The sequence below is a fragment of the Mesoplodon bidens genome, assembly GCF_964165515.1.
Source record: "Mesoplodon bidens genome assembly, chromosome: X".
Lineage (NCBI taxonomy): Eukaryota > Metazoa > Chordata > Mammalia > Artiodactyla > Ziphiidae > Mesoplodon > Mesoplodon bidens.
Window position 1 is genome coordinate 1,955,634 of NC_138163.1, and position 14,257 is coordinate 1,969,890.

The 14,257-nt window shown below is 38.0% G+C and overlaps 1 protein-coding gene across 1 annotated transcript in view; it reads left to right on the forward strand.

Annotated features, from left to right (window-relative positions):
* Window positions 1-14,257, forward strand: part of GABRA3 (gamma-aminobutyric acid type A receptor subunit alpha3) — a gene marked incomplete at both ends in the record, with an annotated part of 136,867 nt that overhangs the window by 96,850 nt on the left and 25,760 nt on the right. Inside the window, one exon of the mRNA XM_081222527.1 lies at window positions 6,948-7,091. Within this exon, the coding sequence (XP_081078653.1) occupies window positions 6,948-7,091 (144 nt within the window). The remainder of the gene's footprint in view (window positions 1-6,947; window positions 7,092-14,257) is intronic.

Sequence of the window (14,257 nt, forward strand, 5' to 3'; positions counted from 1 at the left end):
ATTCTAAAACTTCCCTAACATGGGAAAGGAAATAGCCACCCAAGTCCAGGAAATGCAGCGAGTCCCATACAGGATAAACCCAAGGAGAAACACGCCGAGGCACATAGTAATCAAACTGGCAAAAATAAAAATTATTGAAAGCAGCCAGGGAAAAATGACAAATAACAACAAGGGAACTCACATAAGGTTAACAGCTGATTTCTCAACAGAAACTCTACAAACCAGAAGGGAGTGGCATGATATACTTGAAGTGATGAAAGGGAAGAAACTACAACCAAGATTACTCTAGCCAGCAAGGATCTCATTCAGATTCAATGGAGAAATCAAATGCTTTACAGACAAGCAAAAGCTGAGAGAATTCAGCACCACCAAACCAGCTCTACAACAAATGCTAAAGGAATGTCTCTAAGTGGGAAACATACGAGAAGAAAAGGACCTACGAAGACAAACCCCCTAAAATTAAGAAAATGGTCATAGGAATATACATATCAATAATTACCTTAAATGTGAATGGATTAAATGCTCCAACGAAAAGACACAGGCTTGCTAAATGGAAACAAAACCACGACCCATATATATGCTGTCTACAAGAGAGCCACTTCAGACCTAGGGACACATACAGACTGAAAGTGAGGGGATGGAAAAAGATATTCCATGCAAATGGAAATCAAAAGAAAGCTGGAGTTGCAATACTCATATCAGATAAAATAGACTCTAAAATAAAGAATGTTACAAGAGACAAGGAAGACCACTACATAATGATCAAGAGATCAATCCAAGAAGAAGATATAACAATTATAAATATATATGTACCCAACATATGAGCACCACAATATATAAGGCAACTGCTAACAGCTGTAAAAGAGGAAATCAACAGTAACAAAATAATAGTGGGGGACTTTAACACCTCACTTACACCAATGGACAGATCATCCAAAATGAAAATAAATAAAGAGAGAGAAGCTTTAAATGACACAATAGACCCTATAGATTTAATTGATATTTATAGGACATTCCATCTAAAAACAGCAGATTACACTTTCTTCTCAAGTGTGCATGGAACATTCTCCAGGATAGATCACATCTTGGGTCACAAATCAAGCCTCAGTAAATTTAAGAAAATTGAAATCATATCAAGCATCTTTTCTGACCACAACACTAGGAGATTAGAAATGAAGTACAGGGAAAAAAACGTAAAAAACACAAACACATGGAGGCTAAACAATACATTACTAAATAACCAAGAGATCACTGAAGAACTCAAAGAGGAAGTCAAAAAATACCTAGAGACAAATGACAATGAAAACATGATGATCCAAAATGGAAGTTTATAGCAATACAAGCCTATCTCAAGAAACAAGAAAAATCTCAAATAAACAATCTAACCTTACACCTAAAGGAACTAGAGAAAGAAGAACAAACAAAACCCAAAATTAGCAGAAGGAAAGAAATCATAAAGATCAGAACAGAAATGAATGAAATACAAACAAAGAAAACAATAGCAAAGATCAATAAAACTAAAAGCTGGTTCTTTGAGAAGATAAACAAAATTGATAAACCATTAGCCAGACTCATCAAGAAAAAAACGGAGAAGACTCAAATGAATAGAGTTAGAAATGAAAAAGGAGAAGTTACAACAGACACTGCAGAAATACAAAGCATCCTAAGGGACTACTACAAGCCACTCTATGCCAATAAAATGGACAACCTGGAAGAAATGGAAAAAATTCTTAGAAAGGTATAACCTTCCAAGACTGAACGAGGAAGAAATAGAAAATATGAACAGACCAATCACATGTAATGAAATTGAAACTGTGATTAAAAATCTTCCAACAAGCAAAAGTCCAGGACCAGATGGCTTCACAGGTGAATTCTATCAAACATTGAGAGAAGAGCTAACACCCATCCTTCTCAAACTCTTCCAAAACATTGCAGAAGAAGGAGCACTCCCAAACTCATTCTATGAGGCCACCATCACCCTGATACCAATACCAGACAAAGATACTACAAAAAAAGAAAATTACAGACCAATATAACTGATGAATATAGATGCAAAAATCCTCAACAAAATACTAGCAAACAGAATCCAACAACACATTAAAAGGATCATACACCATGATCAAGTGGGATTTATCCCAGGATGTAAGGGTTCTTCAATATAGGCAAATCAATCAATGTGATACACCATATTAACAAATAGAAGAATAAAAGCCATATGATCATCTCAATAGATGCAGAAAAATCTTTTGAATAAATTCAACACCCGTTTAAGATAAAAACCCTCCTGAAAGTGGGCATAGAGGGAACCTACCTCAACATAATAAAGGCCATATATGACAAACCCACAGCAAACATCATTCTCAGTGGTGAAAAACTGAAAGCATTTCCTCTAAGATCAGAAACAAGACAAGGATGTCCACTCTCACCACTATTATTCAACATAGTTTTGGAAGTCCTAGCCATGGCAATCAGAGAAGAAAAAGAAATAAAAGAATCCAAATTGGAAAAGAAGAAGTAAAACTGTCACTGTTTGCAGATGACATGATACTATACATAGAGAATCCTAAAAATGCCACCAGAAAACTACTAGAGCTAATCAATGAATTTGGTAAGTTGCAGGATACAAAATTAATGCACAGAACTCTCTTGCATTCCTATACACTAATGATGAAAAATCTGAAAGAGAAATTAAGGAAACACTCCCATTTACCATTGCAACAAAAAGAATAAAATACCTAGGAATAAACCTACCTAGGGAGACAAAAGCCCTGTATGCAGAAAACTATAAGACACTGATGAAAGAAATTAAAGATGATACCAACAGATGGAGAGATATACCATGTTCTTGGATTGGAAGAATCATTATTGTGGAAATGACTATACTACCCAAAGCAATCTACAGATTCAATGCAATCCCTATCAAATTGCCAATGACATTTTTTATGGAACTAGAAGAAAATGTCTTAAAATTTATATGGAGACACAAAAGATGCCAAATAGCCAAAGCAGTCTTGAGGGGAAAAATCGGAGCTGGAGGAATCAGACTCCCTGACTTCAGACTATACTACAAAGCTACAGTAATCAAGACAGTATGGTAATGGCACAAAAACAGAAACATAGATCAATGGAACAAGATAGAAAGCCCAGAGGTAAATCCATGCACTTATGGTCAACTAATCTATGACAAATGAGGCAAGGATATACAATGGAGAAAAGACAGTCTCTTCAATAAGTTGTGCTAGGAAAACTGAACAGCTACATGTAAAAGAATGAAATTAGAACACTCCCTATCACCATACACAAAAGTAAACTCAAAATAGATTAGAGACTTAAATGTAAGACTGAACACTGTAAAGCTCGTAGAGGAAAACATAGGAAGAACACTCTTTGACATAAATCACAAGATCTCTTTTGATCCACCTCCTAGGGTAATGGAAATAAAAATAAACAAATGGGACCTAATGAAACTTACATGTTTTTGCACAGAAAGGGAAACCATAAATAAGACGAAAAGACAACCCTCAGAATGGGAGAAAATATTTGTAAATGAAGCAACTGACAAAGGATTAGTCTCCAAAATATATAAACAGCTCCTGCAGCTCAATATTAAAGAAACAAACAGCCCAATCCAAAAATGGGCAGAAGACCTAAATAGACATTTCTCCTAAGAAGACACACAGATGGCCAAGAAGCACATGAAAAGCTGCTCAACATCACTAATTATTAGAGAAATGCAAATCAAAACTACAATGAGGTATCACCTCACATCAGTTAGAATGGGCATCATCAGAAAATCTACAAACAACAAATGCTGGAGAGGGTGTGGAGAAAAGGGAATCCTCTTGCACTGTTGGTGGGGATGTAAATTGATACAGCCACTATGGAGAACAGTATGGAGGTTCCTAAAAAACCAAAAATAGAACTACCATATGACCCAGCCATCCCACTACTGGGCATATACCCAGAGAAAACCATAATTCCAAAAGACACGTGCACCCCAATGTTCATTGCAACACTATTTACAATAGCCAGGTCATGGAAGTAACCTAAATGCCCATCAACAGACGAATGGATAAAGAAGATATGGTACATATATACAATGGAGTATTACTCAGCCATTAAAAGGAACAAAATTGGGTCATTTGTTGAGACGTGGATGGATCTAGAGACTGTCCTACAGACTGAAGTAAGTCAGAAAGAGAAAAACAAATATTGTATATTAACACATGTATGTGGAACCTAGAACTGTGGTACAGATGAACCAGTTTGCAGGGCAGAAATTGAGACACAGATGTAGAGAACAAACATATGGACACCATGGGGTGAAAGCTGCCAGGGGGTGGGGATGGTGGTGTGATGAATTGGACGATTGGGATTGACATGTATACACTGATGTGTGTAAAATTGATGACTAATAAGAACCTGCTGTATAAAAAATAATAATAAATAATAATAATAAAATAAAAATAAAAGAAGACATATACAGGTAATTATATGTTTAGGAATAGTAGAACCCAAACATACATATTAAGGATGGAAGGCACTGGGGAAAATGAGAGGACAAGGACCTTGTGAAATCACATTTTATTAATAGCCTTGTGATAGTCCTCACTTAATAGTCTTAGTATAAGTTTTAGGTAAGTGTGTGAGAAGAGTCCTGAGGAGATGATATCCCTTTCTTCTTGGTGATAGTAGTTTAAAGATCTCAATTCTAGTTGGGAGCCCTAGATACCCCATAGGCAGCAGAGGATCCTTTGTTTCCAAAACTGAATCACAAAAGATCACAGCCATCCATAGGGGAAAATCTTTAGACAAGAGGTTACAAGTTGGTGATATGCAGATGTCATTTATTTGATCTATACAGTGTTAATAACCTTCAAAATTATCCTCCAAGATTTGAAATTTGGGAGATGTCATACAAAATTCCAGATTTGTTTATTATTTTATGAAATCAGAAGATTGGACAACATTGGACTCAAATCCCCACATGGCCACAAACAGCTGTGGCTGAGTAGTGGCTGTCCCTTGTATATGGGCACTTTCTGCTCTCTCCCTGAAAACAGGGTCTAATGTCAGTTGTCATTAATCAACTCACTTAATTGATAGATTTAAGAGCTCCTAGTTGAATTAAGAGGAAAGTGACATAGTTCTTGTACCCATAGCTATAAAAATTTAAAATAAATAAATAAAAGATAGACTGAAAGGACTATTTCAAAAAAGATGGCAAGTTTCCATTTCCTAATAAAAATGAAGACTATTTATACACTGTTTCTATGCATACACAGTATGCTTTTGTTGACAAATAAAACTTCAGATATCAACATTATGCAATCCATTATAAGAACCATAATTTATATATTAAAAAAGATGTACAATGAAAATCTTAATTTTATTAAACAGACTGAAAGTTCAAAAGGTTTTGTATTTGAATATATACATTAAGTGTTGCTGCTGGGAAAAGCAGTTATGCATTAATTAAGCAATAAACCTTCACAGGCATCAAAATATTTTATAGACACATGATTTATAAAAATGTCTTTAATTACAGTAGAAATTATACATTGAACCAGAAGTATTTTTGTCAGTGAGTTGAAGAAATGACTGAGACCATATACAGGGCATATTATGTTTAAAAGTTAGATTTCCTGTGGCATTTTCTTTTGTCACTTATGATAGTTATGTGTATTTTCTCATAATTTCAATGAGAATTTTGATGTGAATGAACAACTTTTGGGCATGTTGTCCATTATAAGCAAATCAGAAAATGGTTTACTTGAATATATTGAAAAAAGTCCTAAAAAATGTAACATAAGCAGATCACAATTAATATATGTAAGTGTTAATGTCAGACTTTTATGAAATACATATCCAGCATTGCAACGTTTTGTAGGGATACAGAATTTATGTTCGTTCATTGGTAGATTGACTAGCAATTATTTGCTTTGTGGTAAAAGGTTTAAGTAGAGCATATTATGGACATAATAGCTGCCACCATGAGCTGGAGACCTCCCAATGACTTGAACAATAAACAGCTCAAAAATGAATGAAGAGGGTGAGCAGTATGGTTGTCAGCTTCCCTTTATTATGAGCCTAGATATCTGAGTTAGGGCAAAGTGCTCACCCCAAATGTAAAACCCACTGTGCAAAGAGTTAATCTGTGTCTGGAAAGAAAGCAACTCTATTCTTTTAAGATACTGACTAAAACTAAATAACCTCACTCCTCATTCCCTCACCATTTCCTTACCCACACCCTGTTAAAATTAATCTGTACTAAATTCTGTACTCGACATTGGAATTCCAAATACAAGACCTGACATTAACACCCCGATGCAGAAGAAATGGTGGCAGGTTTCTGGTTTGCAAAATTAAAGTAGTAATACATTTCAAAATAAAATTGTAATCATTAGTTATTGCTTTTTTTAATTTGTAATTTTTCATTTTTAACTTAAAATATCCCCAGTACATTTTACATTATTTCATATGTTCACCCCATAATTAATTAAAGAAAATTTTATTACATTTCTAGCAGTTTATTCTTCCTACAACTAGCCTGATTTGGTCATTTAAGATACTTCTCTAGCTCCTGTGAGCATTTGAATTTGTGACATCTGCATTAGGTAATATTTTAACCATTCCTCCCCTTGCCGCTACTCTCTATCCTCCAAGAGAAGGAAAAGCTTAACAATTTTTGGCAGTCCAGAAGACTATGAGTCATTGAAGCAAGAGACCACTTTGGGTTTATTTCTGTGTGTCCAGCATAAACTGTTAGTAATTGTTCAACAAGTACTTAATACATGCATGGATAAATGCACTTCAGTTGAAGATATACCACATACCTAAAACTCTTTTTGGACGGAAGTTGTATTTCAATCTCATGCAAGTTTAGTATCAAAGATAATCATTTTCCTTTCCCTTCACTTCTCCTCTTGACTTTTTTTCTGCCTTAGATGCCTATACAACAGCCGAAGTAGTTTACTCTTGGACTCTTGGGAAGAACAAATCTGTGGAAGTGGCACAGGATGGCTCTCGACTGAATCAATATGACCTGCTGGGCCATGTTGTTGGGACAGAAATAATCCGGTCTAGTACAGGTATTTATTTATTTTATTTAGCAAGCATTTTTGTAACCTGTACCACATACCAGTCACTGTTTTAAGTGCTTATAATAACTTATGTTAACAAAACAGTCTTGTGAGGTAGGTACTATTATCTTAAGAAAACTGAGGCATACAGATGTTTAGTAATTTGTTCCATGTCACAGTTATGTAATGTCAGAGCCAAGATCTGAACCCAGGCAGATTGGCTTCCAAGATCATGCTTTTAACCATGATGCCCTGCTGTCTCTTCGTGAGTTAGGTCAAGGTCATTAGGGCTGGACTGTGGTAGAAGAGACAGCAGAGGGAAGCCATGATAGTAGGAGAGCTAAACTGTGATCCTAAAGTTTTCATGAAAATATTTGCTTAACTCCGCCAATACAGAGGTGGCAAGGTAATAACCCCAGGAGAGGCCAGAACACAGCCAGGAAGTCCAGGAATGAGCCATGGAATTATTTTCTTAAGTGAATCACCCATTTCAGAAACAAGTGTGTCTGGCAAACATTGCCAGGTCCTCTCAATGGCTCTTCCTTGGATATTGATAAATGGAACTTAGAGGCTTGTTCTGTAGCCTTAAGTCCTATGTATTTGGAAACTGACCAGTTGTAGGGGCCTGAGGAAGGATGCACCCTGAATCCCAACTAACTTTAGGGTATTTGACAAAATGGAGTATATCTTAGGGGCCCACATATCTTACAATATTTTTTGCCATGAAAGGGTGGGAACTTTCAACACTTGTCTCCATGGAAGATCTCTGAATCCACAATTATAAATGAAGTAGTGTACTCTTGTCCTTTTTTTCATTAGCTGGACACTGCTGTTCCCTCTCATAGTGTTACAGTATGTCTGTGGTCTGTTCTCCCTCCATCCTAGGACCAGGGGCGGGAGCCTAAAAGAAAAGCAGCATTTGAAATGGGTTTAAAGGACAACAGGATTTAGAGATTTGGAACTTGGTGTGGGGAAAGGCTATTCTTGAGAATGGCAATACGGAGGTTCAAAAGGCCAGAGGTTTGTGAGAACATGATCTCTTGGAGAAGGTCAGCTGATCTGTGGGGGTGAGGGGAAAGTACCCACCTGGCCAGTTCTGCTCTCCCCAAGCAGGTAGAGGGAGGAGGACCTTTAGTGCCTGCATGTACAAAGTGTATTTTTACTGTCCTACTATGACCCTTGCATTTTTGAGCAGAAGCCACCTCCTGCTGTGGGGTGCCGCTGCTGCTGCAAACGACCTTCCATCTGAGATCAGACCCTCCCCTCCCTCCCACCCCAGCCTGTGGGCAAAGAGTACCCAGGCTCCTGATGAAGGCTCTGTCCATCCCAGCACAGCAAGGCAGACCCCTAGAGACCAAGGGTAACCCAGGGGCCCTGGAGGTCCACTCCGCTGAAGGGAGAGAATTCCTGGGGCTATAGCATCTGTTCACTCTCCTGACTTCCCCATCCCTCCTTGGCACTGCTCACCTGGTATCAACTTTTGAGACCCATCATTAGCCATTCAAGCAGCCCCATTTCATTTGGTTAAACCACTGTTTGTTTAGTCTTTATCACACGTTCATGATAGAAAAATTAGAAATATCAGAGGAACAAAACATGTAAATTAAAATATTCTTTAATTCCACCATCTAGAAAAAAACCTTTTAGAAGAATTTCATGCATTAACTGATTATTATACATTTTGGTGTGTAACCTTTAAGAAGGTTCTCTTTTCACTTTTAATATAAATATATTTTATATAAATGGGACCATAATATTGATACTGTTTTATAAGCTGTTTTTTATGTAATTTTATATTGTAAGCATGTTTTCTTGTCACTAAGTGTACAGGATCCAAATAAAATGTACACACAAGCTAGTGATATATTTTTATTATTAATTAATTAATTTATTTTTGCTATGTTGGGTCTTCGTTTCTGTGCGAGAGCTTTCTCTAGTTGCGGCAAGCAGGGGCCACTCTTCATCGCGGTGCGCGGGCCTCTCACTATTGCGGCCTCTCTTGTTGTGGAGCACAGGCTCCAGACGCGCAGGCTCAGTAGTTGTGGCTCACGGGCCTAGTTGCTCTGCGGCATGTGGGATCCTCCCAGACCAGGGCTCGAACCCGTGTCCCCTGCATTAGCAGGCAGATTCGCAACCACTGTGCCACCAGGGAAGCCCAGTGATATATTTTTATTCAGATATAATTGACATTAGTTTCAAGTGTACAACATTATGATTCAATATTTGTATGTATTGTGAAATGATCACCACAGGAAGTCTAGTTAACATCCATCACTATACATAGTTATAGAATTTTTTTCTTGTGATGAAAACTTTTAAGATCTACTCTCAACAGCTTTCAAATGTGCAGTATAGTATTTTAACTATAGTCACCATGCTGTACATAACACCCCAAGGACTTATTTACTTTATAACTGGAAGTTTGTACCTTCTGATTCCTTTCACCCATTTCACCTAACACCTACCCTTGGCTTCTGGCAACCACTAATCTATTCTTTGTATCTATGAGCTTGGTTTTTTGTTCATTTTGTTTTGTGTTTTGGATTCCACATATAAGTGAGATACAATATTTGTCTTGCTCTGTCTGACTTATTTCACTTAGCATAATGTCCTCAAGGTCCATCCATGTTGTTGCAAATGGCAAAAATTTCTTTGTTTTTATGGTTGAATAATATTCCATTGTATCTATATATACCACATCTTCTTTATCCATTCATCCATGGAGAGACACTTTGGTTGTTTCCATGTCTTGGCTATTGTAAATAATGCTGCAGTGAAGATGGAGGTGTATATATCTTTTTAAGCTAGTGTTCTCATTTTCTTCAGATAAATACCCATAAGTGGAATTGCTGGATCATATAGTAATTCCATTTTTAATTTTTAAAAAAATATTTATTTATTTGGCTGCACTGGGTCTTAGTTGTGGCATGCAGGATCTTTTAGTTGCAGCATGCGAACTCTTAGTTGTGACATGTGGGATTTAGTTCCCTGACCAGGGATTGAAACCGGGCCCCCTGAATTGGGAGCTTGGAGTCTTAGCCACTGGACCACCAAGGATGTCCCCCATTTTTAAATTTTTGAGGAAACTCCATACTGTTTTCCATAGTAGTTGCACCAGTATACACTCCCACCAAGAGTACATGAGGGTTTCCATTTCCACACATCCTCACCAACATTTGTTTTTTGTTGTTAGTTCTAAGTAGTTAGTAATAATATTTTAACAATTAGAATGGGCATATATTAATTATTACCTGTTTTAGTTTTACTCTAAATTTAAAAAGAAAATTAAAAGGCCATCATCTGAGGCCACAGCCAGCCTTCTTGACAATGATAAGTGTTGCTATCAGTGGGAAGCATAGCATTTCATTGTGAAACTCAATAATATCTTCATCTTACTGGATCATAATCCATTTAACCAATTACCTATGATTATTTTCTGTTTTAATGCTATAAAGAACACTGCAAAGACCTTCTTTTTCCATATAGCATTTTGTTCCTATGTAATTACTTGCCTAGGATAAAAACAAAATATTGAGATTGCTATTTCAGAAAGTAGACACATTTAAAAATTTTTTAATACATATTGACAAATTGCCATTCTAAAAGGTGAAACAATTCACACTATCATTATCAGTGTATGAGCATGCCAGTTTCCCTTCACTCTTGGCAATGCAGATGTTATGGATTGAATTATGTCTCCCCAAAAGATATGTTGAAATCCTGCCCCCCAGTTCCTCAGAATGTGACCTTATTTGAAAATAGGGTTATTGCAGATATTAGATTAAAATAGCAAATTAGTTTTGAAAACACGATACAGTGTACATCAGTAAACTATGCAGGTGTAAGAAGGAATGAGGAAGTTCAATGGGAATATCTGCAGGATATACTGTTGAGTGAAAATAGCAAATACAAAACCACCAAAGACTATAAGGATATATATTAGTATAGGAATAGTATTTCTAGAATATACACAAGAAGATGTTAACTGTAGTTAAAGGAAGGAGAAATGAAATGGTTTGAAGGAGGTAGACTTTTTGCTGTATATTATTTGATACCCTTTGGTTTAGAAACCATATAAATATTACCTTACATAAATGTATATTGTTTTCATGTGACTATAAATTATGGGCATTCCTTTCAGAATTCTGATATGCTCCTCTATGTGGGGTCCAACATATTAATGGGAAGTTGGGCCAGAGAAAAACCCACAATCTGTGGGTGTTCTGTTTTGTATGAGTGGTTTTCACTCTGAAAGCTGTCAGTACTCAGCATGAAGTAGTTCTAAGCATAGGGCTCCTGCTCTTTGCTCCAGATTCAAACAAGTGTTAAGTAAATGAATGAAATTTCTCTAAGTTGGTGGCTAGTTCTTCACACTCTTCCCTACTTCAGCACTGACTCCATTTTCCCTTATTTGCAATATTTACATTAATTTTCTAAGAGGAGCCTGATCTTATTTTTGCATCTTTCCTAGAAATTTGACCATTTGTTAGAAAAACTCTCATTACTGTCATTGTGTATATTATTTGTTTAGACTTGGAACATAGGTAACTGAAGACAAATCAGAAAATAAGAGCAGCGTGGCGGGTGTGTTTTGACCCACCTGCAGATGCCATTCTGTGGGCGGGGGGGGGCGCCAAAACCCCATGACTGCTTAGCCAGAGCAGCAGTTGACCCCTGAGGTCACCATTCTGGTGCAGTGAGGCAACAGCCACCAAGGGACGTGGCCCTATTGCATAGCTCACTGCCACTGGAAGAAGGCTCTGCTGGAGTTCTGCAGTTGGCTTGAGCTCCGCTGTTGGGTAGGGCTTTTGTATCTACTCCTCTGTATGCCAGAGCTGTGGGCTGCTCTCAGAGGTTGGGTTCCCTTGCAGTTGAATTTAGACTGCTGACTGTATTTTTGGTCAGGCGATGATGCTGGCAGGGGACCTGATACCACCTCCAAGATTCACACAATGTTGGCTATAAGTTATGCCATATTCCTTTGTGCTAGCTGACCCCAAATTATCTGGCCCTGCCAATTCCCAGAGCATTCCCCATGAGGCAAACCAGAAGTGGGCCTCCAGGGGAATGCCCGGGAAACCTGGATATCTGCCTTGGGTTCTTATTTCCCCACTGGAGAAACCATAGACTCAGAGGTACCCTCTAGGTGCTGCACTGAGCTGGCCTGGGGGAGGGAAGAAGGCGACAAATTGATACCACTTCTGTTATCCTTCTAATATCACTTTTCTTGGTTTTCATGCCCTGGATGGGTGCTGCTTCAGTTTTACTTCTTAGATCTGGGGTTTTCACAAAGGTGTTCTCTTCCTTGGGTAGCTGCTAAACCATATTTTTGTGACAGGGTACTAGAGCCGGGGCTGTCCTATTCCACCACCTTGCTGATCTTAAATCACTCTCTTTGCTTCTTTGGAAGAGAAACAACAAGATAGAAATCGAAGGAAAGAAGGATAGAAAAGGAGAGGCTTAAGAAAATATATTCAGTTATTTAAAACAATGGCTAATTTGATAAGCTTTTGAAAAGTCCACTTGCTTTCCTTTCATATCTACAGAATATAACTTATATAAAATATATAATAAATATTATTCATAAATATTAACTATTTTACATGATCAGATATAGGATTAATAGACAGGAAGGAATTCAGGGGTGTGAGACTAATATGCGGAAGGGGAGGAAATTCCCCAAGCTAATCAAAGTCCAACTATTGTTAAAAATAAATCTTCAGTGCCTCCTCAGCTGAGAAAAAGAGTGAACAGAAGGACAGGGAAAGAAAGCAGTTGAAATGTACACAGATAGGAGAGAGGGGGAGAAGGAGGAGAGAAGGGGAGGGGGTGGGGAACAAAGAAAGAAATAAAAGGATTGAAAAAGCAGCAGAGAGAAAAAAAAGCAACCCCAATGTTATAATGAAGAAATTCTACAATTTTGTATGATAATTCTTTGCTAAATTAAAACTAAGCCTACTTGTATTTTTCATGTTCACATAAACAAGCTAGAATGTGAATACACACACAATATGGATTGTATATTGAGCTGTGGCTAACCAGATGGTGCTTCCTAGGCTTAGGTACAAGGGAGTGGGTGAGGTAGGAAAGTGGGAAATTGCCTCATTTGGGAGACATACTGAAACCAAATGGGGGCAGAGAGAGAGAGAGAGAGAGAGGTGAAAAATAAGAAGCTCTAACAAGAAAGGTAGTAGAGCAATCAGATTGCATGGACCTTTGGAGACTCTTTGGGGAAATTTGCCTTTTACTCTTTGAGAGATGGGAAACTATTGGGGAGCCTTAAGCAAAAGAAAGACTGAATCTGACTTTTATTATAATAGACTCATTTTGGCTGGTACGCTAAGAATGCGTTGTAGGGGACAAGTATAGAGGCAAGGCACGTTAGGAAGCTATTACAGTACTCTAAGTAAGAGATGATGGTAGCTTAGTCCAAAGTGGTAACAGCGGAAGTGGTGAGAAATGCTCAAATTATAAATATATTTTGAAGAACTGTCAATGTATCTGTGTCCATGTCTGCATTTGTGTATGCACACATGGAAACATGCACGAGGGAGGGAGAGGGAGCGGTCGATGATGTTGAAGATTTTGAAGAATTTTGATTTGTGCTCCTGAGAGCTACCATTTACTGAGATAGGAAAATCTGTTGGAAGGGATAGTTTGGAGGGGGTAGGAAATGGAGACAGTAAGAGCTAAGGTTTGGACATGTTAGGTCAAGATACCTATTAGATCCCCAAGTGGTGATATCTAATGGGTAATGGAATATATAGGTGTAGAGCATTATAGGGAACCCTAGGTTTGCCATATCAAAGTACCATAAACTGAATGGCTTAAAACAACAGAGATTTATGTCTCCTAGTTCTGGAGGCTAGAAGTCTGAAGCCAAGGTGCTGGCTGGGTTGGTTCCTTCTGGAGGCTCCTTTTATACAGAAGAGGGGGAGGGGGAGGAGTCCACTGTAGTGCTGACCAATGACTGAGCAGGACCACTGACGGGTCGCTCATTGACAGTTGCTCATCTGGGGGAGGGGCCCACTGCAACACCAACAAATGGCTGAGCGGGGCTGCTATAGCTCACGCCTGCCCCACCACTATTACAATTCCCCACTGTCAATGTCCATTCCACAGTCTTGTGGGGAAAGGGGTAATGATTTTTCTGGCTACTTCCCACTGAACAGGGG